This window comes from Aquarana catesbeiana, unplaced genomic scaffold, assembly GCF_042186555.1.
Source record: "Aquarana catesbeiana isolate 2022-GZ unplaced genomic scaffold, ASM4218655v1 unanchor226, whole genome shotgun sequence".
Taxonomy (NCBI): domain Eukaryota; kingdom Metazoa; phylum Chordata; class Amphibia; order Anura; family Ranidae; genus Aquarana; species Aquarana catesbeiana.
In genome coordinates this window covers 441,202-460,964 of record NW_027362653.1, presented here as the reverse complement: position 1 = coordinate 460,964, position 19,763 = coordinate 441,202, and the positions used below count along the sequence as shown (strand labels likewise).

General features: G+C 45.8%; 1 protein-coding gene across 1 annotated transcript in view; it reads right to left on the bottom strand.

The window, feature by feature from the left end:
• LOC141121617 (uncharacterized) overlaps positions 1-19,763 on the bottom strand; it is a 185,561-nt gene that overhangs the window by 42,541 nt on the left and 123,257 nt on the right. Inside the window, exons 7-11 of the mRNA XM_073611269.1 lie at positions 13,729-13,935; positions 13,412-13,639; positions 13,124-13,330; positions 12,867-13,005; positions 7,606-9,495 (exon numbers count right to left, since the gene is read on the bottom strand). Of these exons, the coding sequence (XP_073467370.1) occupies positions 7,606-9,495; positions 12,867-13,005; positions 13,124-13,330; positions 13,412-13,639; positions 13,729-13,935 (2,671 nt within the window). The remainder of the gene's footprint in view (positions 1-7,605; positions 9,496-12,866; positions 13,006-13,123; positions 13,331-13,411; positions 13,640-13,728; positions 13,936-19,763) is intronic.

Sequence of the window (19,763 nt, the reverse complement as noted above, 5' to 3'; positions counted from 1 at the left end):
ACCCTCTAGTGGAAAAGACAGGCAAGACAACATCTCCTCAAACAAGAAGTCCATAAGTAAAAACTTTAGGATCTTCTTTAACTTACCAGTCCCGCCGCAGGATACTGCTGGAAAATCACAGACAGACCCAACCTTCACTCATCACGGTGGGCTGTGTCATGACAGACCTTCAAGGACTGGGTCCCCTATTCTATATAGGGTCCACTCCCTTGGACCTGTACAGCACCTTGCCAGAGCAAACCTTTGGTTTAGTTTTTACGTGACCAAGGTGCCGGGTCCAGCTCTCAAAGACAAGCATTACAAGCAAAAACCTTGTTCTTCTTTCCTCGAGGCCCGGGTACCATCTACTTTGGCCTTCTTGGCACTTTGAATGGATCCGTCTGCATAGTCCCCTAATCCTGTGAAGGATCCTTCTGCTGACCTTTTCTTAGCACTTAAATAACCGTGACCAACACCTTAGACACTGGCGAAAAAACTGAGGTACTCCCGGTGTGGGAGGGGTTATATAGAGGGGGACTTCCTGTCTTTGATTATGCCAGTGTCCATTCACCTGAAGGTGGCCTATAACCCACATAGCAATTACTATGGCTGCTCTGTGTCCCGTGATGTACGATAAAGAAATCCACACATTGTCACTGTAAGTGTATGTTCTAGATTCTCCGTCCCACCAACCTTGTAACAGTGAGGGATGGTGTGATCTTCCTGTGTGGAATCCCGGGAATACAGAGGACGGGGACATCTCTCTGGTGGGTTCCTGTCACTAGGAAACACCTCCATAACCCCATACTCCTCATCCTCCTCTTTATACTCTTCTTTGACAAAAATATTATCACCCCTGAGGTTTCCAATCTGCAATTTATTATAAAACATTTATTGTAACACACATGCTTGTGCATAATGTATAACTACCAGTGATTGTTCCTCATCTACCTGATGATGGTGAGAGATGGTGTGACCTTCCTGTGTGGAATCCCGGGAATACAGAGGACGGGGACATCTCTCTGGTGGGCTCCTGTAGCTTGATGACTCCATCATGGTGTCCTGGTACAGATCTTTGTGTTCTTTAGGAAACTCCTCCATCACCCCATCCTCATCATCCTCCTCTTTTATCTCTTCTTTAACCTCAACTTTAGAATCTCTCAGGTTTCCACTCTGAATATATAATAAAATTACATCAATTGTAACAATGCAGATAATGTACAGATCCTAATGATACTATCAGTGATTGTTCCTCATCTACCTGATGATGGTGAGGGATGGTGTGACCTTCCTGCGTGGAATCCCGGGAATACAGAGGACGGGGACATCTCTCTGGTGGGTTTATGTTTTTAGGTGGCTCCATCATATCCTTGTGTCCTGAAAGCTCCTTCATTACATCATATTCCTTGTCCTCTTGCTTGTACTCTTCTTTAATAACACTATTATAATCCTCAAGGTTTCCACGCTGAATATATAATAAAACATTTATTGTAACAAACGTGATTGTGTATAAAGCATAACTACTAATAATTGTGATATGGCGATTTTTACCTACTTCACTTATACGCTTTATGATACATCAAATAAGTGAGTACAACCTTGTCTATATAAGAATCAACCAATGCGGTTGCAGCTATAACCAATAAAATCAGTAACGAATGATAACTTGCAAAAAGGATAATCTAATTTATTTATACAGAAAAGAGATGCTAGAATAATCAGATATTACCAAATATAACGTAGCTGATAAAACTCTTAAAGCAATGATGTTATTAATATAATACAAAGTAAGTAATACAAAAAAAAAAAGGATGTTGCAATGTAAAAAAAAATGTTACTAATACATAAAGGAAAGAAAGTTACCACAATCACCCGATCATGAGGCTAAGAGAGAGGCCACATCAATGAGTGCTTTGGTTTTTATGTTCCCTCTCTACCCATCCTCACCAATCACACCCCTGGACTACTTTTATTAGTTCAGAAGTGGCATTGAATCCTTATTGGCTGAAATTCAATCCTAGTTGGTCATCATGCTTCTCACATAAGAATTTGAATTTTTGGTGCCTTCCTGTCTACCATGTTTATGGTTGTTAAGTAAGCAACCCTCCTTGATCTCAGTATAAAATTACCATTTCAAGGACTTATGATCAGGTGGAGACACAATGTCTGCTCCTCACTCTAAAGACAATAGTGTAATTTTTAGTTACTATGCAGACAACAGACAAAAGATGTTGGTCTTTTGAGATACACAAAACAGTAACTGGGCTCACCTCTCATGATTAAACCCCCAAAAAATATTACGTACACACGTTTCTGTAACAACATACATATACACATATATATATATATATATATATATATAAATATAAATAAAAGGGGGCATGGCAAGTTAATTAGAAAGTCTTAACAATGGTTCCCTTGAAGCTCCTTGATATAAATATGAATTTCAATATTTCCACATCAATTGCTACTCATCTACCTGATGATGGTGAGGGATGGTGTGATTTTCCTTTGAGGATACCCAGGGACATCTCTCTGGTGGCTTTCTGTTACTTGATTGCTCCATCGTGATGGCCTTGTGTCCTTCAGAAAGCTGCTTCATCACACCATACTCCTCATCCGCCTCTTTTTACTCTTCTTTATTACAATATTATCATCCCTGAGGATTCCACTCTAAATATATAAACATGTTTGTGTATAAATCCTATTGGAGATTGTTACCCATCTACCTGATCATGGTGAGGGATGGGGTGAATGTATATCTGAGATTTGAATCGATATAGAAAAATTTGTTTTCAGGACATTCTTTCTATAAATAACATTTTCCCTCTTTCTTCTCATTTGAATCTTCTAAAAATAAAGACATACATATTCCAATCCTTCCCATCCCCCACTACTAATAAAAGTCATATAATCCGTTAGTATAGACATATGAGGTGAGAAGGTGATTGGTGGGAAAGGTGACACATCTCCAAAATGAAGACAATGTTCCGGCCCCATAACTGAGGGAATGTTCTGATCCTGAAGGGGTTCATCTGCCTGTGTAGTGTAATAATTGCTCGTTGTAGGCCATGTATGGTCAGGATGGTCATTGTCTTGTCTATTTATTGTCAGTCCTGTTTGTTTAGAGGAACATATTACTAGAATTTATCTCCAAAATGAAAAGAATGTTCCGGCCCTGTAAGTGGGGGAATGTTCTAACTCTGAAGAGGTTAATCTAGGTTTCCACACTATATATGTGTGTATCATCATCTGCTGGAGATAAAAGACGTCACAGTGACTACGGAGGAAGAGGACGGACATGACGGGGGGGGGGCGGTTACTGGGTGTAAATATAAAATAATATTCTTAGATTGTAAGCTCTAATGAGCCGGGCCCTCTGATTCCTCCTGTATTGTAACTGTAATGTCTGCCTTCATGTTGTAAAGTGCTGAACAAACTGTTGATGCCTTATAAATCCTGTATAATAAGATCTTATTACCTCCTCTGCTGCCAGTTCCAATACTGTCTCCTCTCTACTTCCTCCCAACTCACCTCTCACCCAGAACTTCCTGTCTTTATGTGACATCACTTCCTGTCTTCCATAGATACTTCCTATCTGTATGTGACATCACTTCCTGTCTTCCATAGAGACTTGCCTGGGTAGAAGTGAGATCACCACCTTGTGGAGCTCAGAGGATTTGCAGCCCTGAGAAACGTCTCGTAGTGTGAGCATGACCTTGTGCTGTGTATGTATGCACTGTATATCCTTTTACACCACATTGCCAAAAGTATTGGGGCGCCTGCCTTTACATGCACATGAAATTTAATGGCACCCCAGTCTTAGTCCGTGGCAGGGGAGGGCTGGCAGCCTTAGGCCTGGGGCGCAAATCCAGTCAAGTGGCACATCGAACCACAGGCCAGCAGCTAGCAGGACCCACATGCCAGCAGCCAGCTCCCAGAAGGACCCACATGCCAGCAGCCAGCTCCCAGCAGGACCCACAGGCCATGGCCAGTAGGACCCACAAGCCATGGCCAGCTCCCAGCAGGACCCAGAGGCCATGGCCAGAAGGACCCACAGGCCATGGCCAGCACACGACCTGACAACCCAGGCAGTGTTGAGGGCTATTTCCTATTTTGAGGTTACTGGGTGGGCAGGGAAAATGGGGTGTATGGGGGGGGGGGTGGGTGGTATGTGGGGGTCAGCTGGGGGTGTCAGGGTCTCTAACCTCAGCGATGCTGATGGCAACTCAGCCTCTTGGGTGGTGGTGGGGGGGTGATGATAACTTCAAGTTGCAGACAGCCACGCCCTGTCTCTGCCTGCCTTCAGTCCAAGGACTCCGGGACTTGTAGTGGAAAAATAAGCTGCTCTCAGTCAGTTATTTCTTCTTCTCTCTGTGACTGTCTCTCCAAAAACTTCAGGTTGCAGCCATCCAGCGCTCAGCCTGAGCCAGTCACAGACATCCCAACCTGCAAAAACTCATTTCAGGGAGGTGATGCTTCGTGCCACAGCCTTACCAGTGCCAATTAAATGCAGCCTGATCAGTGCCAATTAAATGCAGCCCATCAGTGTCCATTCGTGCCACCTCATCAGTGCCTACCAGTGCAGCCCATCAGTGTAGCCTATCAGTGTCCTTCAGTGCCACCTCACCAGTGCCTACCAGTACAGCCCATCAGTGCAGCCTATCAGTGTCCTTTAGTGCCACCTCATCAGTGCCTACCAGTGCAGCCCATCACTGCCACCCCATCAGTGCCTACCAGTGCAGCCCATCAATGCAGCCTATCAGTGTCCTTCAGTGCCACCTCACCAGTGCCTACCAGTACAGCCCATCAGTGCAGCCTATCAGTGTCCTTTAGTGCCACCTCATCAGTGCCTACCAGTGCAGCCCATCACTGCCACCTCATCAGTGCCTACCAGTGCAGCCCATCAGTGCAGCCTATCAGTGTCCTTGAGTACCACCTCATCAGTGCAGCCTTTCAGTGCCCACCAGTTCAGCCTGGCCACAGACAGAAGACAGAGCAGCTGTACTCTATTAAACTAATTTACTGAATATATCAACTCTAATTTACATAGGTTGGACTTGATGGACTTGTGTCTTTTTTCAACCTCACCTACTATGTAACTATGTAACTGCTTGGGCTGCTCTGTCTTCTGGCCCAGACGGGAGATCACCTAGCGCTCGCGGGTGTCCGGGAGCCCGCAGCCAAATGCGGGAGACTTGGGATGTCTGCAGTCACGTGACGTGCGTGACCCGCCTCTGCAGAGTCAGTCTCTGGGAGTTGTAGTTTCTGGCTGCTGCATGCCGCTGCTCAGTTCTCTCCACCCACAGCCACCAGGAACTTGAGCTCATTCTGGACTACAACTCTTGGAATGCAGCGGGGGAGCAACACAGCCAATCGGTCAAATTCCTGCACAAAAAAAATTGTCAGCAGACAGCAGCCATTTTGAATATAAGTTAGGCAGATTGGTGGGAATTTTCCACCCTGTCCCTCTGCCCAGCCTACCCCAGGCCCATCGTTTGCAGCTATAACAGCTTCAACTCTTCTGGGAAGGCTGTCCACAAGGTTTAGGAGTGTGTCTATGGGAATGTTTGACCATTCTTCTTTTAGAAGCACATTTGTGAGGTCAGGCCTGCAAGAAGGCCTGGCTCGCAGTCTCCGCTCCAATTCACCCCAAAGGTGTTCTATCGGGTTAAGGCCAGGACTCTGTGTCAAGTTCCTCCACCCAAAACTCATTCATCCATGTCTTTATGGACCTTGCTTTGTGCACTGGTGCGCAGTCATGTTAGAATAGGAAGGGGCCATCCTCAAACTGTTCCTACAAGGTTGGGAGCATGAAATTGTCCAAAATGTCTTGGTATGCTAACTCCTTAAGAGTTCCCTTCACTGGAACGAAGGGGCCAAGCCCAACCCCTGAAAAACAACCCCACACCATAATCCCCCCTCCACCAAAAGATTTGGACTGGTGGCCCAATACTTTTGGCAATATAGTGTGGCTGAGCGAGTTTGGGGTGGAGGAACTTGACTGGCCTTTACAGAGTCTTCACCTCAAACCAACAGAATACCTTTGGGATGAATTAGAGCGGAGACTGCGAGCCAGGCCTTCTCATCCAACATCAGTGCCTGACCTCACAAATGCGCTTCTGGAAGAATGGTCAACTATTCCCATAGACACACTCCTAAACCTTGTGGACAGCCTTCCCAGAAGAGTTTAAGCTGTTATAGCTGCAAAGGGTGGGCCAACTCAATATTGAACCCTACGGACTAAGACTGGGATGCCCTTAAATTTCATGTGTGTGTAAAGGCAGGTGTCCCAATACTTTTGGTAATATAGTGTATGTGGTATCGCTGCAATCGTCAGGAGCAGGAGAATTTATTTGGGGTTGTTCTTTGGTGGAAGGTTATGGTTGTAACGAGAAATATACAGCTACATTTAAAAATAAGTGTTTTTTTTATTTTTTACTATTTTGGGCCAGTTCGTCTTTGATAATAAAAAAAACATAATCAGGAGACATCAATCACCATTTACCACCAAATGAAAGCCCAATTTGTCCAGAAACAAACGCGGTATAATCCACCTGGAGGCACAAAGTAGTTGTGATGATATGTACAGTTTTACTAACACATGTCAAAGTTGCAAAATTGTTCTTAGGCATTAAGCTTTTTTTTATCCTTAGGCATGAAGGAGTTCACAAAGTGATTTCCTATGACTATCATCTAGTGGCCATAATGAGGTATCTATGCCGATCAACCTACAATTCCACATTATGGCCACTAGATGGAGCCAATGATCATAGGAAATCACTTCATGAAATAAAATACGACCAGAATTTGTCATAGTACGGCGAATGCGTGTTACATTTGGTCAACAATTTTTTTTAAACTAGACCTGTAAATGTTTATTACATATAAATAGTCTGGTTGAAAAAAGACACAAGTCCATCTAGTTCAATCAATAGAAAAAAAAAGTTTACACCACAAAATTTACCAATGAGAGGTAATGACTCCATTTTTATTTTTCTCCTGCTATCAATGGCCAACACGGTACAACACTTCATCCATGTCTTTGGTAATCTCTGATCTCCTTATGAACTGTTTTTTACATGATGAAGATCAGCCATGGAGTATATCCGAGGTGTATATCAGGGTGTGCTTCTCCCCCACATGTCCAGCAACATTCATATACAAGACATTTCCCGCACTCAAGGCACGAATACACCTCAAGGGTTGTGTGGGACCACTGATGTACAGGAAGATAGGACTTTAGTGAGGAACAATTCCCTCACTCAGGACAGGAATATGGCTTCTCCCCCGTGTGAGAACTCTGATGTGTGTCAAGATTGGACTTCTGTAAAAAACATTTCCCGCACTCAGGGCAAGAATACGGCTTCTTCCCTGTGTGCGATTTCTGATGTCTGGAAAGATCGGAATTCCTTGAAAAACATTTCCCGCACTGAGGACAGGAATACGGCTTCTCACCCGTATGTGATCTCTGATGTCTGTCAAGATTGGGCTTCTGTGAAAAACATTTCCCGCACTCAGGACAGGAATACGGCTTCTCACCCGTGTGAGACCTCTGATGTCTGAGAAGTTCTGTTTTCTGTACAAAACATTTCCCACACTCAGGACAGGAATACGGCTTCTCACCCGTGTGTGACCTCTGATGTTTGAGAAGAAGCGACTTGACTAAAAAACATTTCCCACACTCAGGACAGGAATACGGCTTCTCACCCGTGTGTGATTTATGATGATAGGAAAGACTGGACTTATCTGAAAAACATTTCCCGCACTCAGGACAGGAATACGGCTTCTCACCCGTGTGAGACCTCTGATGTCTGAAAAGTTCTGATTTCTGTACAAAACATTTCCCACACTCAGGACAGGAGTACGGCTTCTCACCCGTGTGTGATTTCTGATGATAGGAAAGACTGGACTTATCTGAAAAACATTTCCCACACTCAGGACAGGAATACGGCTTCTCACCCGTGTGTGACCTCTGATGTCTGTAAAGATACGACTTAGCTGAAAAACATTTCCCGCACTCAAGACAGGAATATGGCTTCTCATCCGTGTGCAACATCTGATGTCTGTCAAGATATAACTTCAATGAAAAACATTTCCCGCACTCAGGACAGCAATAGGGCTTCTCACCCATGTGAGACCTCTGATGTCTGAGAAGTTCTGATTTCTGTACAAAACATTTCCCACACTCAGGACAGGAATACGGCTTCTCACCTGTGTGAGACCTCTGATGTCTGAGAAGTTCTGATTTCTGTACAAAACATTTCCCACACTCAGGACAGGAATACGGCTTCTCACCCGTGTGTGATTTCTGATGATAGGAAAGACTGGACTTAGCTGAAAAACATTTCCCGCACTCAGGACAGGAATACGGCTTCTCACCCGTGTGAGATCTCTGATGTCTGAGAAGTTCTGATTTCTGTACAAAACATTTCCCACACTCAGGACAGGAATACGGCTTCTCACCCGTGTGTGATTTCTGATGATAGGAAAGACTGGACTTATCTGAAAAACATTTCCCACACTCAGGACAGGAATACGGCTTCTCACCCGTGTGCGACCTCTGATGTGTGTAAAGATATGACTTCGCTGAAAAACATTTCCCGCACTCAGGACAGGAATACGGCTTCTCACCCGTGTGTGATCTCTGATGATAGAAAATACTGGACTTAGCTGAAAAACATTTCCCGCACTTTGGACAGGAATACGGCTTCTCACCCGTGTGTGATCTCTGATGATTGGAAAGACTGGACTTGTCTGAAAAACATTTCCCACACTTAGGACAGGAATATGGCTTCTCACCCGTGTGTGATCTCTGATGACTGGAAAGGCTGGACTTAACTGAAAAACATTTCCCGCACTCAGGACAGGAATATGGCTTCTCTCCCGTGTGAGACCTCTGATGTATATGAAGATGGCACTTAACTGAAAAACATTTCCCGCACTCAGGACAGAAATACGGCTTCTCACCTGTGTGCGACCTCTGATGTCTGAGAAGAAGCGACTTCGCTGAAAAACATTTCCCGCACTCAGGACAGGAATACAGCTTCTCACCCGTGTGTAATCTCTGATGATAGGAAAGACTGGACTTATTTGAAAAACATTTCCCGCACTCAGGACAGGAATACGGCTTCTCACCCGTGTGCGACCTCTGATGTCTGAGAAGAAGCCACTTCGCTGAAAAACATTTCCCGCACTCAGAACAGGAATGTGGCTTCTCACCTGTATGACATTTTTTATGCATATTAAGACTAGATTTAGAATGGAAACACTTCCCGCACTCAGTACAGGAAAACCTCTTATCTGTTGGAAGGACGGCACCGTCCCTCACAGTCTGAGGTTCCTCAGGATAAGAGGAATACGATGGTCCATCTACACTGTGTGGTGCCGGATGGACATTTGAGGTAGCCGGGTTTTCTCCTGGACTATACTGTGTGATGTCCTCATCTTCTACTTTACAGTCTGGAGACAAAGTGAGACAATCCTCTGAGGTTTTCCTCATCTCCCGTCCATCTACTAAAATAGAAATAAAAAGATTATTACTAGACATGAGCAGATTGGTTCCCCTAAACCAGGACTCCGCCCACATCAGGCAGCTTTTTCTCTGAGGATCTTATAATTACACCCTCAAGGTAACTAGTAAATGGGTCCTCTGATCTCCTACCAGTTCATTTCTTTATTCAAGGACCTTAGTCAGAGAGTGAGGAAACAACGAGAACTGTCTTTTATAGGAATGACAGTGATGAGGGGATTATAGGACGAGTGTCCCCATCCCCTCTATCACTCATTGCCATCTTCCCAACACAAGAAGTCCTGCACTTCCTTATTCAGTCCATGATTTAGTCATGAATAACAGCGGGGCTGAGCCCCACCAGAGGTCAGAGAGTGAGGATGGGGGGAGAACAACCAAGATAAAGACTGGACTGATCCTGAAGACCAACATCATTGAGTTATTAACTCCTCCCTCCTTATCACTTTCTGTTTAAGGTTCCAAAATTGGAGGATGTTATTACATTATTATCAACATGTAAAAGTCTGTGCTCCAATCAAATCATCAGATATAAAATGTCCAGCTGGTAGGAAATGGGTGAAACAAAAGAAAATACATATTATGTGAATATATATAGTAGATGGAAGAGAGAAGTCAGGAGTATGTAATGTACAACATATTGTATAAGATCCAACTGATAGGACTATATATAAAACCGTAGTAGAAAAAGATAACAGTCCAATTCCTGTAATGATCAGATACTAAACAGCGCTAATCTAAAAGCAAGAGCAAATATCATGTGGCCAACACCACATCAAAAACACTCTTTGTGTGTAGTGATGATAAAGGAAACAGTTTAAAATGTTGTAGGTGATTATCAACGATTGTCCAAGTGTGCACCTTCCACCAAACTCTCGTATTTTCACCACGTGAGGCACACTCCCCCAAGGGGTTAAACTCACCAGAAACCTCTAATGAAACAGCCTTAAGGCAAGTGTTCCTCAACCAATTAGAACTGTATCCTCACCATCCACAGAGTTCCAAAGGTACAAGGGCTCCAAAAAACATCATAAAATACAAGCAGAAGTGCACATAGCGTAATCCTGTTTATTTAGACGCATAACCCATATGCCAAAGAAACCCCCTTATATCAAACTACGTACACAGTAAATATATCAATCGGGCAAACAAGGGATCAAATGAATTCTGTCGCTGTTTCTGCTGTCCAACGAGTCAGCGTGTGTTTCCCTGCAGACACCACAATCGCTTCCTAGTACAGGGCCAGCTGTTGGCGGAGCGCAAACGTCACTTCCTGGAGACGTTGTGTGGGTCATAAGGGGGTTTCTTTGGCATATGGGTTATTCATCAGGCATGTCCAAAGTCCGGCCCGCGGGCCAATTACGGCCCACATTCCGGTTCTGAACGGTCCGCCTGGTTATTTAGACATATATATCTTTTGTGGCCCCCGACGATCTCCCAGCGTCGGGGCCACAAAGGATGCATATGCCTTGGAGGGGACAGGGAGGAGGTGGGACGAGTGCCGTACACACACAGGAGAATTTCCTGTTCATGGGAGGCCTCTGTAATAGGAAGTCCCGTCCCTGGTGCTGCCATTGGACAACTGTTCTGTCCATCAAAGGAGGCGGGACTTTCTATTGAAGAGGCCGCCATGTAAACAGGAGATTCTCCTGTAGGTAATCTTTGGTGCTCCTGAGTGTATTCCTGGCAATGGTGGGTGCATTCCTGGCAATGGTGAGTGCATTCCTGGCAATGGTGGGTGCATTCCTGGCAATTGTGGGGTGCATTCCTAGCAATGGTGAGTGCATTCCTGGAAATGGTGGGTGCATTCCTGGCAATGGTGGGGTGCATTCCTGGCAATGGTGAGTGCATTCCTGGCAATGGTGGGTGCATTCCTGGCAATAGTGAGTGCCTTCATGGCAATGGTGGGTGCACTCATGGCAATGGTGGGTGCGTTCCTGGCAATGGTGGGTGCTGCATTCCTGGCAATGGTGGGTGCTGCATTCCTGGCAATGGTGGGTGCATTCATGGCAATGGTGGGTGCATTCCTGGCAATGGTGGGTGCATTCCTGGCAATGGTGAGTGCATTCATGGCAATGGTGGGTGCATTTATGGCAGTGGTGGGTGCATTCCTGGTAATGGTGGGTGCATTCCTGGCAATGGTGGGTGCCTTCATGGCAATGGTGGGTGCCTTCATGGCAATGGTGGGTGCACTCATGGCAATGGTGGGTGCGTTCCTGGCAATGGTGGGTGCTGCATTCCTGGCAATGGTGGGTGCTGCATTCCTGGCAATGGTGGGTGCATTCATGGCAATGGTGGGTGCATTCCTGGCAATGGTGGGTGCATTCCTGGCAATGGTGAGTGCATTCATGGCAATGGTGGGTGATGCATTCCTGGCAATGGGTGCTGCATTCCTAGCAATGGTGGGTGCTGCATTCCTAGCAATAGTGGGTGCATTACTAGCAATGGTGGGGTGCAATTCTGGCAATGGTGAGTATTGATGTTTGTACCGCTGGAGAGTGGTAGGATTTAACTGGCGCTGAGTGGTGTATTATAGGCCGTGAATATACACCTATATTAGTATCAGAATTATGTAATGTACAAAATAGAGTATATAGTGCAGGGGTCAGGAGTATATAAAGTATATAGTGCAGGGGTCAGGAGTATGTAATGTACAATATAGAGTATATAGTGCAGGGGTCAGGAGTATATAATGTACAACATAAAGTATATAGTGCAGGGGTCAGGAGTATGTAATGTACAATATAGAGTATATAGTGCAGGGGTCAGGAGTATATAATTTACAACAAAAAGTATATAGTGCAGGGGTCAGGAGTATGTAATGTTCAATATAAATTATATAGTGAAGGGTCAGGATTCATAATATTGGTGTTCAGAAATCAGTGGAAACTTAAATGTTGCAGAGGTCCCACACCGTTGCCTCCCATCTCCTGAGACTGCACTCAGTGACTTGGGTCTGAGACTATACAGACATATCCCTCCACCCAGGAACAGCAAGGAAAGAAAACAGAGCAAGTGACCCCAGAAGAATTGCAAAGACAGAGATCCTGCTATACCCTGGCATGGGGCAGAAGACCCAAGACACATGCCACTGGTGCCTAGGTTGAGCAATGACTATAGTGAGAGTCAACATTTTGCTGCCAGCTGAACCCCAGAATTTCCATAAATCCAGTCTAGATACATAAATTGTGTCTGCAGCACACAGAAGGAAGATTATCTGAGAGGAATACAGGACAGGGAACACAGCTCAGGAAAGTGACCAGGGGATTACAGGCCGATATCACCCAGTCCTTGCCCTATTCTGGACCAATCAGTGAGCAGTATGGGTGGAGGAGTGTATTTAGTGTTAATGACCCACCTGTGCTGATCTCGGTAGAAGTGTCCTCCTCTATAAATGTCCCCGTTATTCCATCCTCCTCCATAGACTGCTGATCATCCCTCACATACGTCTCTTCTTCTGCTTTAACCTCAAATTCTATATCAATTGGATCTCCACTCTAAAGCAAGAAAATGAGAGAAAATATCATCTGTAAAATAGGAGCTTTAATATTGTGAGATCACATAAAAAATCATTGTCACTGTAAGTGTATGTTCTAGATTCTCCGTCCCACCAACCTTGTAACAGTGAGGGATGGTGTGATCTTCCTGTGTGGAATCCCGGGAATACAGAGGACGGGGACAACTCTCTGGTGGGTTTCTGTTACTAGGCAGCTCCATAATATCCTTGTGTCCTTCTGAAAACACCCCCATAACCCCATACTCCTCATCCTCCTCTTTAAACTCTCCTTTGACAAAAATATTATCACCCCCGAGGTTTCCAATCTGCAATATATTATAAAACATTTATTGTAACACACATGCTTGTGCATAATGTATAACTACCAGTGATTGTTCATTATCTACCTGATGATGGTGAGGGATGGTGTGATCTTCCTGTGTGGAATCCCGGGAATACAGAGGACGGGGACATCTCTCTGGTGGGTTTCTGTAGCTGGATGACTCCACCATGGTGTCCTGGTACAGATCTTTGTGTCCTTTTGAAAACTCTGACTCTTCCATCACCCCATCCTCATCATCCTCCTCTTTTATCTCTTCTTTAACCTCAACTTTAGAATCTCTCAGGTTTCCACTCTGAATATATAATAAAAATGACATCAATTGTAACAATGCAGATAATGTACAGATCCTAATGATACTATCAGTGATTGTTCCTCATCTACCTGATGATGGTGAGGGATGGTGTGACCTTCCTGTGTGGAATCCCGGGAATACAGAGGATGGGGACATCTCTCTGGTGGGTTTATGTTATTAGGTGGCTCCATCATATCCTTGTGTCCATCTGAAAGCTCCTTCATTACACCATATTCCTTGTCCACTTGCTTGTACTCTTCTTTAACAACACTATTATAATCCTCAAGGTTTCCACTCTGAATATATAATAAAACATTTATTGTAACAAACATGATTGTGTATAAGTCATAACTATTCATAATTGCTACTCATCTACCTGATGATGGTGAGGGATGGTGTGATCTTCCTTTAAGGAAACCTGGGAATACAGAGGATGGGGACATCTCTCTGGGGGGTTTCTGTTACTTGATTGCTCCATCATGATGTCCTTGTGTCCGGGGCAGACTGACAACTCATGGGGCCCCCAGGCAATAGAAGATTATGAATCACCCAGGCTTACAGGTGGCTGCCATGCCAGGAGTAAGTAACAAACAAAACAACATATAGAGTACAGCAGTCAGGATGAGTGAAATGCTCACATCAGAGTCCTCCCTTACACCAAAGTCCCAACATTCTCCCTATACATCACAGTCCGCAGAGTCCTACCTTATGGCAGAGCCCCCCCCCAGTGTGTCACCTTCTATCAGTGTCCCCTTACACACACCTTTGCACCTTAGTGCTTGGTGTGGCAGGCAGCTGGCAGGAAAAGGCCATTAAATTAGAAAAAAAAATCCATTTGTTGCAGGTCCTGAATTGCGCAATTGAGTCTTACAGCGAAATAGTGAACTGCTGTGGTTGGCCTCAGATCTGGCAGTGGGGCGTCTGAATAAAAGCCATGCTTGATGTGTGCCATATCAACGCACAGGCACGCACCCAGACCTGCCCTGCTGCCTGATCCAAGGCCGGGCTCAGCAGTTCACCATTCAGCTGCCTCCGAATGGCAACAAGTGGATTTTTAACAGGCATAGGATTGTTAGATCTACTTCTGTTTAGCGGCAGTAGGCACAAATGAAACATACAGTATACATACACACACAGTATACATACACATAGACACACACACACACATTATACATATATGCACATAGGCACCAGTGGCGGCTGGTGCTCGAAATTTTTGGGGGGCGCAAACAAACTGAAAAAAAAAACATCAATTGCAGCCACTGTGCCCATCAAGCACAGCTACTGTGCCCATCAATTGCTGGCACTATGCCCATCAATTGCCGCCACTGTGCCCATCAATTGCCGCCACTGTGCCCATCAAGCGCAGCCACTGTGCCCATCAAGTGCAGCCACTGTGCCCATCAAGTGTAGCCACTGTACCCATAAATTGCCGCCACTGTGCCCATCAAATGCAGCTACTGTGCCCATCAATTGCCGTCACTGTGCCCACCAAGCGCAGCCACTGTGCCATCAAGCGCAGCCACTGTACCCATAAATTGCTGCCACTGTGCCCATCAAACGCAGTCACTGTGTCCATCAAACGCAGCTACTGTGCCCAACAAACGCAGCCACTGTGCCCATCAAATGCAGGCACTGTGCCTATCAATTGCTGCCAGTATGCCCATCAATTGCCGCTACTGTGCCCATCAATTTCTGCCAGTGTGCTCATAAATTACTGCCAGTGTGCCCATCAATTGCTGCTACTGTGCCCCATCAAATGCTGCTACTGTGCCCCATCAAATGCTGCCAGTGTGCCCATCAATTTCCGCTACTGTGCCCCATCAAATGCTGCCAGTGTGCCCATTAATTGCTACTACTGTGCCCCATAAAATGCTGCCAGTGTGCCCATTAATTGCTACTACTGTGCCCCATAAAATGCTGCCAGTGTGCATTGCCCGGCACTTACCTGTCTCGCAGAGGGTCAGCGGGGGTGTTCTGCAAACATCCTCGATGTCTTCTTCCGTCCTCTCTATCAGGCGTCCAATCACAGTGCTTGACGCTTCAGCCACTTAGGTGACAGGTAACAGACCTGAGCACCTGATTGGCTGAGAGGCGGTTCAGTGTTAGCAAAGTGAATTCCTTCGCTTTGCTAACATACAGCTGAGTGAACAGCGAACGCCCAGCATGGTGCCCGCTGTTCACCTTTTTGGGCGCTTATTAGAGCCTACGGCTCTAATCAGGTGCTTCCCAAAAACACCCCCGCCACTGTAATTCAGGTGCCCGGCACCCGAAAAGGGGTCGGGCACCTGAATAGGGGGTGTCAGCGGCGACCATAGATAGATTCATGCAATGCATGAATCTATCTATGGTGATAGAGAGGTGCCAGGAGAGAGGGGGCAGCGCCCATGCTCCCCTTATGGACGCACCGCCACTGACAGGCACACAGTATACATATATACACATAGACACACAGTATACATATATACATACACAAGACTTATGCCGCGTACACACGGTCGGACTTTTCGTCTACAAAAGTCCGACAGCCTGTCCGACAGACTTCCTGCGGACTTTCGGCGGACTTGCAGCAGACTTTCTAACGAACGGACTTGCCTACACACGACCACACAAAAGTCCGACGGATTCGTACGTGATGACGTACACCGGACTAAAATAAGGAAGTTCATAGCCAGTAGCCAATAGCTGCCCTAGCATGGGTTTTTGTCCGTCGGACTAGCACACAGACGAGCGGATTTCGGGGTCCGTCGTAGTTACGACGTAAAGATTTGAAGCATGTTTCAAATCTAAAGTCCGTCGGATTTGAGGCTGAAAAAGTCTGCTGAAAGTCCGGAGAAGCCCACACACGATCGGATTACCAGCCAGCTTTAGTCCGTCGGCGTCCGTTGGACTTTTGTAGACGAAAAGTCCGACCGTGTGTACGCGGCATAAGTCTCTCAAAGACTTCAACCAATACAAATCTGCCCTCCAAAAATACTATTCTTTCCTCCACACTGCCAAGCAGACCCATTTTACAACTCTTATTAACACCTTTTCATCCAGTTCCCGTAAACTCTTCTCTACCTTCAACTCTCTACTTTGTCCTCCACAGCCTCCCCCACTGACTTACTCACTGCCCAGGAGATTGCTAATCACTTCAAAAACAAGATTGATACAATCCGTGATGAAATCTCCACTCTACAGGAATCTCCCCCAGCTAAGACCCCATGTCAACAGGTACAACTGACACTCCCCCTATTCAAATCTGCTACTACAGACAAAGTTGCTAAACTCCTTTCTATCGCCCACCTAACCACCTGTCCCCTGGACCCTATTCCCTCTCAAATGCTACGGTCGCTCTCTGACCCCATCCTACACTCTCTAACCCACATCTTCAATCTCTCCCTCACCTCTGGCATCTTCCCCAATGCTCTAAAACATGCACCGGTCACTCCCATACTTAAAAAGCCGTCCTTGGACCCTACCAATCTTAACAACCTACGCCCTATCTCCTTGCTCCCCTTTTCCTCTAAACTACTTGAGCGCCTGGTTTACAACCAACTGAGTGACCACCTCATTAAAAACAACCTTCTTGATCCCCTTCAATCTGGATTTTGCCCTCGACACTCCACAGAATCTGCTCTTTTAAAACTCACAAATGACCTACTAACTGCAAAAACCAATGGACACTATTCTGTACTCCTACTTCTGGATCTTTCAGCTGCCTTTGACACGGTTGACCACCCCCTCCTCCTCAAAAAACTTTACTCCCTCGGTCTCCGTGACTGCGCTCTTCAGTGGCTCTCATCCTACCTATCCCAACGCACCTTCAGTGTCACTTACAATTCTACTTCCTCCACTCCTCTTCCCTTCTCTGTCGGGGTCCCCCAAGGTTCTGTTCTTGGACCTCTTTTATTTTCAATCTACACCTCTTCCCTGGGTCAGCTGATAGCCTCTCATGGCTTTCAATATCATTTCTATGCTGACGACACACAAATCTATCTCTCCACCCCTCAACTCACTCCATGAGTCTCCTCACGCATCACTAACTTACTAACCGACATATCTGTATGGATGTCACACCACTTCCTCAAACTCAACTTGTCCAAAACCGAGCTTATAATATTTCCTCCCCCACGTGCCTCTTCCCCTGACTTGTCTGTCAAGAGCAATGGCAAAACCATCCACCCGTCCCCACATGTCAGGGTACTAGGTGTTATCCTGGACTCTGAACTCTCCTTTCGGCCCCACATCCAATCACTTTCCAAAGCTTGCCGCCTCAACCTCCGCAACATCTCTAAACTACGTCCCTTTCTAACCAATGAAACCACAAAGCTCCTGATTCACTCCCTGGTTATCTCTTGCCTCGACTACTGCAACTCCCTCCTCATTGGATTACCTTTAAATAGACTATCCCCCCTTCAGTCCATCATGAATGCTGCTGCCAGACTCATCCACCTTACAAACCGCTCAGTGTCTGCTACCCCTCTCTGCCAATCCCTCCATTGGCTGCCACTCGCCCAACAAATTAAATTCAAAATACTAACAATAAGTTACAAAGCCATCCACAACTCTGCCCCCAGCTACATCACTAGCCTAGTCTCAAAATACCAACCTAATCGTCCTCTCCGTTCCTCCCAGGACCTCCTGCTCTCTAGCTCCCTCATCACCTCCTCCCATATCCGCCTCCAGGACTTCTCCCGCGCCTCGCCCATCCTCTGGAATTCCCTACCCCAATCCGTCAGACTGTCTCCAAATGTATCCACCTTTAGGCGATCCCTGAAAACTTTCCTCTTCAGAGAAGCCTATCCTGCCTCCATCTAACAACTGCACTATTTTCTCCATTAGCTCATCCCCCATAGCTATTACCCTTTTGTATAACTTGACCCTCCCTCCTAGACTGTAAGCTCTAACGAGCAGGACCCTCTGATTCCTCCTGTATTGAATTGTATTGTACTTGTATTGTCTGCCCTAATGTTGTAAAGCGCTGCGTAAACTGTCGGCGCTATATAAATCCTGTATAATAATAATAATAACATACACACACACCAGCACTTTTCACCCAAAAAAGCAGCCTAAAAGAAACACACTGCTGCCCATACTTCCTGGCATGCCGGGACTTGTATTGCCCCAGCAGGTCACAGACACATTAGGTGGTAATGCAGGAGAGGAGGGGACTGTGTCTGTGTATTGGTGGGCAGCTAATGAGTAGGCAGGGTAGCAGAGATTGGGGGAGAAGTTCAGAACATCCTTCCTCCAGAAGCATGGCACTTTTCACACAGAAAATCGATCTAACAGCTTCAGAGATAGGAGGAGCCCTGCTAGAGGAAAAACACATCCAACCTCCTCCCTCCTGCTCACCAGGGTAAGCGCTGACAAAAATACAATCAGTTCAGCTCAGCAAGCTTACCTTCCAGCAGGTTGCAGCCCATCCCACACTGCAGGCTGCGTCTCCTCCTCCTTCTCCTCTCCTCCAAGCAGTCGGCAATCTCCTGCTCTGAAATCAAATGAGCCGCGGGGAGGAAGGGAGCGTGTACACTGTGTTCCAATTGGCTGAGGAGGCAGTACAGAGGTGGGGCAGCTATAGCCTCTGTTTTTTTACAGCAAAATTATGTCGGCAAGGGACATTTCAGAGACAGATGTAAAAAACACAGATTTTCACATACTGTCCCTGCTTTTACTGAGGCTGGCCACCCTGATGGGGCCCCCTGGTGGCATTGGGCCCTCGGTCCTTGCCCGAGTGCCCGAATGGTCAGTCCGCCCCTGCTTGCGTCCTTCAGAAAGCTGCTTCATCACACCATACTCCTCATCCTCCTCTTTTTACTCTTATTTAACAACAATATTATCATCCCCGATGTTTCCAATCTGAATATATAATACAACATTTGTTCTAACAAACATGTTTGTGTATAAATCCTATCAGTGATTGTTACCCATCTGCCTGATCATGGTGAGGGATGGTGTGAATGAATATCTGAGACTTGGATAAATATGTAAAAAAAATTTCAGGACATTCTTTCTACAAATGACATTTTCCCTCTTTCTTTCTATTTGAATTTTCTAAAATAAAGACATACATATTCCAATCCCCCAATACTAATAAAAGTCATATAATCCATTAGTATAGACTTATGAGGTGAGAAGG